The sequence below is a fragment of the Tympanuchus pallidicinctus genome, unplaced genomic scaffold (genome assembly GCF_026119805.1).
Source record: "Tympanuchus pallidicinctus isolate F22 unplaced genomic scaffold, pur_lepc_1.0 scaffold20, whole genome shotgun sequence".
Lineage (NCBI taxonomy): Eukaryota > Metazoa > Chordata > Aves > Galliformes > Phasianidae > Tympanuchus > Tympanuchus pallidicinctus.
This window is the reverse complement of record NW_026294722.1, coordinates 3,287,135-3,294,297: the sequence shown is the minus strand read 5'-3', so window position 1 is coordinate 3,294,297 and position 7,163 is coordinate 3,287,135. Positions and strand designations below refer to the sequence as shown.

Genomic DNA, 7,163 nt, shown 5'->3' with positions numbered 1-7,163 from the left:
CCACCTCCGCAAAGCACCATGGGATTTGTAGTCCGTCGGGGGCCGCGGCCGCGGGGCGGCGCTCTCGACGCCCACCGCGTTCAGGCCGCCGTGGAGCGGATGGGCGCTGTGTGCTGCGCCGGGCGGTGAGCGGGCGCCGCCGGGAGCTGGGCCGGGAGTGCCGGTGCGGGATGAGCCTGGTGCCACAGTCCCGATCTGCAGCAGCACCCAGACATCGTCGGGACTTCCCAGGCTGAGCCTGCGAGTGGCGGGCCCAGAAATCCCCATGCGTGTCTTCGGCTTCGGCTCTGCCCTCACAGCTCCCTGGGGCTCTGGGTGCACCTGAGTGCATCGGTTCTGGGAAATGACATCATGGCGGGGAATGTGGAGTGCATGGCCTGCGGCCAGGGCACAGCGCGGGGCAACAGCGGGAGGCAGGGCTGCGGGCTGCAGCTGGACCTGGGGTCAGCCTTTGGGACACAGCTGGACTCCTGCAGCACTGGAAGCAGGGCCATTCCTGCAGCGGTGCCCACGGGGAGGATGGCGGCACCATACGCGGTATCCTCGAGGCTGTGATGGCAGTGCTGTGCTGGGATGGTGCTGAAAGTCCCCCCCACAGCACGCGCTGCACGCTGCAAACCTGCATATGGGGAAGTGTCCGGAGAGCTTAAGGGATGGGAACTTCCTTGGGGATTGCTTTGGGACGGAGGGAAGGGAGTCGGGGCGGTGGGAAGGCTCAGAGCCCTGCTGCTCTTTTGCCTCTTCCCGTATCGGGTTGCTGTGTTTCTGGGAACTCTATGCAGATACCAGAGCCTGTGGGGAACGCTGAGGGGCTCTCAGGACTTTTTAAAAGTGAAGTGAAACCTCACACTTCTGCCTGAGGAAGAAGCTGTTGGGGCCAGAACAAAGATCTCCTCTGCTTCCCATGGCAGATTCCCGCCTGCGGCCGCACCTCCTTCACCCAGAAAGAAGCTGGAAGCAGCTGCATGCTGATATCCACCCGTAGCTCGGCCGTGCCGGGCCGGTGGCGCCGTGCGGGGGGACGGCGGGAAGCGCCCCGGCCCCGCACAGCTCTCGGCTACGCTCCGCGGCCCGGGAAAGTCCCGGGGCGGCGGGGGCTGCCGGTGGGGACTTCGTCGCGGGAGTGCAAGCTCGGTGACTGCAGGATGGGCGGCCCCTGCGGCCCCTTCCTGGGCGGAAACGGGTCGAGCCGTTAATATTGGCTGCCCGGCTCCGCACGGCTCGGTTGGACTCGGGACGGGACGGGCGGCACGGCTCGGATCGGACCGGATGGGCGCGGCTCGGGCCATGGGGCGGCTCGGGCTGCTGGGGCTCCTCTGCGCGCTGCTCCTGGGCGTAAGTGCGGCGTCCCGCGGGGCCGGGGAGCGGGGCCGGGCCGGAGCTGCGCCGCTGCTCTGTGTGTCGCGGGGCCCGCAGGGCGGCCGGGCTGCGGCAACGCTTTCCGGGTGAGAGCGCCCGGCGCCGTCGGGCCGCTGAGCTCCGGTCCCGGCGGGAGCGGCCCGGGGCCGTCGTCCAGCGCGGTGCCGGGAAGGATGCGGGGAGCCCCTGGCTGGGTGCCCCTAGGGGTTCCTGCTCCCGGGCGCAGAGCTTCGTCGTTCCTCGTTCTCGTGGTTGAGATTCCCCCGGCAAGGGCTCGGCGTTTTCTATTCTTCCTACTCCATATTGCCTCCCCTCGCCCCAAAATCCCTGTCGCCGTTGTTTGGGGCGCAGCCGTGAATTTGAGGAGCGGAGAGGGCAATGTGGGCAGTTCCCTGTCAGCAGGAGTCCCGGCCCGTGTCGAGGCAAGGCATGGGACCGGCATGTTGTCCTTGCTGGAGGGGCTGTGGCAGCCTATGGCTGAGCCCTGTTGTGGGGTCTTGTGGGTTCCATGCAAGGTCGGGCCCTGGGGAGAGTGGCAGAGGCAGGGTGGGGTGTCTGAGCACCCTTTCGGTTCCCCTTCCTGCCTGAAGTCACAGACGCATGGTGGGGGGGTCAGTTCCCTTGTACAGGGTCAGGCATCACAAGCCAGGCCTTGCAGTGCCCCTTCACACCAGGACAGCCCACAGGACCATGTCGGGGGTGACCAAGCGAGGAGACAGCAGCCTGTGTGGTTTGACGTTCCTGCCCGGGGAAGGGACTGGTGGCACGGTGGGCACTGCTCCCCCTGCCCAGCACTGCAGCGCTGGTGGCACTGGCAGAGGCCCAAGGTGAAGAGCAGTCACCACCCATTAGGAAACCTGGGAAAGTACGGGGCCGCCCTACAGGAGCCACTGCCATCCCACTTCAAAGAGAGCGCTGGCAGTGCCAGGCAGTGCAGGCAGATCTGCTGCGGTCTGTGGTTAGCCCAGGCATGGGAAGTGTGGTGCAAGGAAAACCTCACCTTGGGGCACGGCTCGGAGGATGTGTGGCTGTGCAGGAGTGTGGCAGAGCAGCATCTCTTCATGGGTCTCGTCTCTTCCAGTGCGGGCAGCCCGGTGATGCTGTGAATTGCTCTGACAAGCAGTATGAGCACAAGGGCAAATGCTGCAACCGATGCCAGCCAGGTACAGAAATACCTTCTCTTCCCTGGGCCGTGTAGCTGGGGCTGCGTTTGGCAATTGAGCAGCATGCCACAGTGGCCCCAGCACTTATCCCTCCTCACCAACCATTCTTGCAGGAAAGAAGTTGGCCTCTGAATGCAACGACACAGAAAGCTCTGTCTGCACACCCTGTGACAACGGTCACTACCAGCAGAGCTGGACTAAAGAGAAGCACTGCATGCCCCATGACATCTGTGAGGAGAGTAAGTGTTCCATGTCCCCAGTGTGTGGGGCTGCAGGGGCTCACCCACAGCTACCCAGGCTCACCCTCACTGTGTCCCCACTCCCTCTGACAGACGCTGGCCTCATCGTGAAGAGACATGGAAATGCAACGCACAACACTGAGTGTCAGTGCCGGGCTGGCATGCACTGCTCTGATGCCAGCTGCCAGACCTGCGTGGAGAATGAGCCCTGCAAGCAGGGCTTTGGCTTTGTGGCAGGTGAGACCCAGCCGGTTCCTATCCTTGCAATGGGCCCCATGTGCTGGAGGCATCGAACTCAGGTGCTCCCAGGGATGGAGGCTTCCTCTGCATGGAGCTCTACCAGAGCTTTGTGAGGGCTGCACTGCTGCTGACCTTCGTGCAACCTCCACTCCCTTCCAGCCGTGGCTGAAGCCCGGATGATCTCACCGTGTGAGCCCTGTGAAGAAGGCACCTTCTCCAATGTATCTTCCAAAACCGAGCCGTGCCACTTCTGGACAAGGTCAGTGTCAGCTGCACCCTGTGCCCCATCTTGTTCCTCTCTGCACATCCCCTGCTGCCACCTGCCCTGTGGCACTGGGATGAGGCACCGGGATGCCCCAGACTGGTGCAGGGCAGGAGCGAGGGTAGAAGGGTGCAGTGAGACCCAGGTGGCTGAGTTGGTGGCAGGTGTTGTGGCATTCCTTCAGTGTGCGTGGAATGCCAGACCTCAGGGGATGGGGCCCAGACCCCAGCTCACTCCTGTCTGTAAAAAGCAGCTGAAGAGTTACTCATGTTCCTTGGTAGAAATGTGAGCATTACCTCTGAACTGCATTAGTCTCGCCTCAGCTGCCAGCCATTGGATTTCACTTTGCTCCTGTCTATGGCCAGAAATTACCTCCCCACTGAGTCACTTGTGGCATGCCATCGAGCCATCTCTGAGCTGTTCTGCAGCTGCTGAAGTGTCCCAGCCCCAGTGTCCCCCTCCTGTGCCTCAACCCAAGGCACATGCCCACCTCTGGCAGTTTCAGCAGCTTCTGACAGGGCCCTGGCATCTCCATCCCCATCTCACCCCAGGAGCCCCACTGCTGTGCCCTGACCACGCACCCCCAGGGCCCAGGGGATGCTGACTGCACGTGTTTGGCTCCCAGCCCAATGGCTGTGGGGCTCCCACTATGGTGACGCAGTCTCATTCTTTGCCTGCAGCTGTGAGGAAAAGGGGCTCGTGGTGAAGGTGAAAGGGACGAACACTTCAGATGTGATCTGTGGTAAGTGCTCCATACCCCTGTCTGCTGCAGAGTTGATGTGGGCTGGAGCTCTGTGCAGCCCTCTGAGTCCCCATCCCCTGGCAGAGTCGAGCCGGCGCTCATCGCTGTCGGTGCTGATCCCCATCACAGCTGTGGTTGTCACCTGCCTGGTGGGCATCTGCATCTACTGCCTGGTGCACACAGGTGAGGAGCCAAGTAGGGAAGGCAGCGGCAGTTCTACCAGCAATGGGGAGGCCCTTCAGGGGGTGGCAATGTGGCACCCAGCCTCTCCAGCTCCGAGCTTGTTGGAGGGCTGGGGGCCAGGCAGGGCAGGACCTCTCCCAATGGTGGCCTTCTCTCTTTTCCCTGCAGACCTCAGGCGCCGTGGAACGAGGCAGGTGAGTTGTCTCCAGCAGTGGGTTGGGGTCCCTGCTGGCATGGTAGGGATGCGTGGGCTGCAGAGCAGGGGCTATCCTAGGGCTGCTCAGTGGGGACGGGGCCACCAGGAACCTACGCAGGGAACCTCTATGGGGTGAGGCCCCTGTTCTGCAGAAGGAGAAAGTGCAGGAGGCTCCCGTGGAGAGATGCGGCTGTGGGCAGGGGCTGTGACCGCTGCTCCTGCCCCTGAGCCCCCTGCTGGCCCTGACCTCCTGCCCCCACACAGATTGAGACCGAGGTGCCCAGAGAGCTGGAGACGCAGCAGCCGGAGGAGGTGGACTTCCCGGTGCAGGAGACCCTGCTGGGAGGGCAGCCCGTGGCACAGGAGGACGGCAAGGAGAGCCGCATCGCAGAGCAGGAGCAGCTGTGAGAGTGCGGGAGCTGCCCCCGACAGGAGCAGCGGGCAGGGCCAGCACTGACCCCCCTGCAGTCGGGGCGGGAGGTGAGCATCGGCCCCAGCGCGGCGATGCCACGGGGCACAACCGCCCGCACGTGGGCAGCGCAGCCGGGCCGGGCACCCAGCGGAGTGCTGCGGAGGAGCCGGGCAGGGCCAGAGGTGGGCAGAGCCCGTGGCGGGACCGAGGCGGAGCCCGACGGGATGCCACGCAGGAGCCGACCCGAAAAGCAGCTCTGCCCGGGGGACCCTCGGTGGCCCCACGCGCAGCCGCCACGGCGGGACCCGGCGGCTCGGTGTCAGGGCGTGACGGTGCCGGCCCGGCGGGGACGGGATGCGTGGAGACAACAAACCAACCCAAAAATTCCAGTCCCCGACCCACGCGTGTCCGGAGCGCGGTTCTGCGCGAGGCGGTGCGCGGCCGCTTCGGTGCCAGCAGGGGGTGCTGCGGGGCCGCCGGCGGCGCGGAGCGGGCGGAGCGCTCCCGCACAGCCCCGCGCGGGGGGCGGAAGGGTCACGGCCGAGTGCGGCGCCCTGCGGCGGCCCCGCGCCCCGTGTCCCGTAGCGATCGCGAGGCGAAGGCTCTGCCGGGGGCGGCCCGGCTCGGCACCGCTCCCTTCGGCCGCCCCCGGCCCCGCCCGACCCCGCGTCGTTCGTCCCCGCAGCGCTCTGCGCCGCATGCGGCCCCCACCGCCCGGCCCGAGCTGCGATGCTGCCGGCTGCTGACATTTCCGCGGTTATTGCTCCTCTCCGAGCTCTGCCATCACCGTTACAGTGGGAACAATTACACTCAATTATTCTCCACCACACCGTTGACAAAAAAAGATGGCATTTAAACTTTAATTATTCTCTCGGTGTGCGTGAGCAGCATGGCCCGCAGCCCGGGCTGCCCCTCCCCGCTCCTCCATCTGCACCGAGCGGTGACCCCGGCATCGTGCTCTCACGGGGGAGGGATGGAAGGAACCCAGCACCCACCCTCAGCCTGGGGGGGGCTGCAGTCGGAGCCCACCACCCACCACCTGCACACGTGCAGCGTGGCATCAGGAAGGCAGTAAATCCCAAAGCCCGGAGCAGCTGCAACTCGGAGCAGCTTTTTCCATAAAGGCAGAGGCACGTTATTTAAGGCTGCTCTTAAAACCTAATGTTAGGTTTAATAAGGGAGATAAAAGCATGCCAGCGGCTGTCCTGCATCAGCTGCGCGTTGCCGGCAGTGCTGGTGGATGGCCCTGCATCCCCACTGCACAGCCCTACCAACAGCCACCCCAGGGATGCAGTGACCCCACTCCTGGTGACACTGCCAGCAGAGGGCTGGCATCATGTGGGCACAAAGCCCTCGGACCCAAACGCGGAGCTCTTGGCCCCAGACTTCAGCTGTGCTCTCTCCCCTCCCTCCCCCCCCCCATGCTGACCTCTCCCCGCCTGCCCCTGCATGCAGGGCGTGTGCCATCTCATTAGTGTGTCTGTCCCCCAAAGTGAGAAGGGAGAGAGCGTGAGACCTAATTGAATGTAACTAATTATTCACTCTGCAAATGCTGTTTAAATGGGATTGTGAGGGACAAAATTACTCATTCTGAAAAGGGGAGAGAAAGAGAGAAAGACAGAGAGAAAACAAATAGAGGCGGGTGCTGGAGCTGCAGCTCCTTCTCTCCCCAGAATACCAATTACCGGATGAAGTGATTGTATAAATCTTTACCGAGTGAACGAACTGTAGTAGTCACTTACTTCTGTCCTCTTATTACACGGAAGCAATGAAAAATCGTCCCTCTCTGCAGTCCAGTTAAGGGCTCCCAGGCGCTGTGTGATGCTCTCTGCGTGGCAGTGCAGCTCGGCCCCGCTGTGCGTTGGGGTCATGACCCTACAGATGTGGAGCCAAGCGTTTGGCACTGGTCACGGCCCACATGGATGCAGCGTCGGGGTGTACAGGGCTGGGGGATCCCACACCCTGTATGGCACACGTCTGCCTGGTTCCATGTGGGGTGCAGTGGGTGGGCTGTGGTCACACCAATGCTGTGCCACCAGCAGCCCCGGCCCCCCCAGCCCTCCATCCCCAGGCCCACGTGGCTCAGCCACACATAGAGGATGCATTGGTAGAGTTATGCTGTTGGGTCTCTATGGGGCAAAGCAGCCCCATGGCCAGACAGCAGAGAGGTGGGGGGGCTGAGGGAACCCGCAGGCTGTCTTGCCTTGTGCTGGATGGGATCTGGCTGCTGCCGGCAGCAAGCTCCCATGCACTGTGTGGGTGTGAGGGAGTGATAACATCGTCATCATCGTAACAAATGCAGCTGTGCAGCTCCATTCTGTGCTTATTGGCTTTCTTCTATTTATCTATAAATAATTGCGGGGACAC

At 63.4% G+C, this 7,163-nt stretch overlaps 1 protein-coding gene across 1 annotated transcript; it reads left to right on the top strand.

Moving 5' to 3' along the window:
• Positions 1-196: 196 nt before the first annotated feature.
• Positions 197-6,517, top strand: CD40 (CD40 molecule). Its single transcript, XM_052683554.1, has 9 exons — positions 197-1,335; positions 2,441-2,522; positions 2,636-2,761; positions 2,855-2,998; positions 3,161-3,260; positions 3,944-4,005; positions 4,090-4,188; positions 4,357-4,382; positions 4,649-6,517. Exons 1-9 carry the CDS (start codon positions 1,270-1,272, stop codon positions 4,790-4,792), a joined length of 849 nt encoding a protein of 282 aa, XP_052539514.1. The 5' UTR covers positions 197-1,269; the 3' UTR covers positions 4,793-6,517.
• Positions 6,518-7,163: the final 646 nt, after the last annotated feature.

Coding starts and splice junctions, on each gene's coding strand:
- CD40 (XM_052683554.1), top strand. CDS start 1,270: ATGGGCGCGGCTCGGGCCATGGGGCGGCTCGGGCTGCTGGGGCTCCTC. Junction 2,762..2,854: donor CCATGACATCTGTGAGGAGA/GTAAGTGTTCCA, acceptor TCCCTCTGACAG/ACGCTGGCCTCATCGTGAAG. Junction 4,189..4,356: donor CTACTGCCTGGTGCACACAG/GTGAGGAGCCAA, acceptor TTTTCCCTGCAG/ACCTCAGGCGCCGTGGAACG.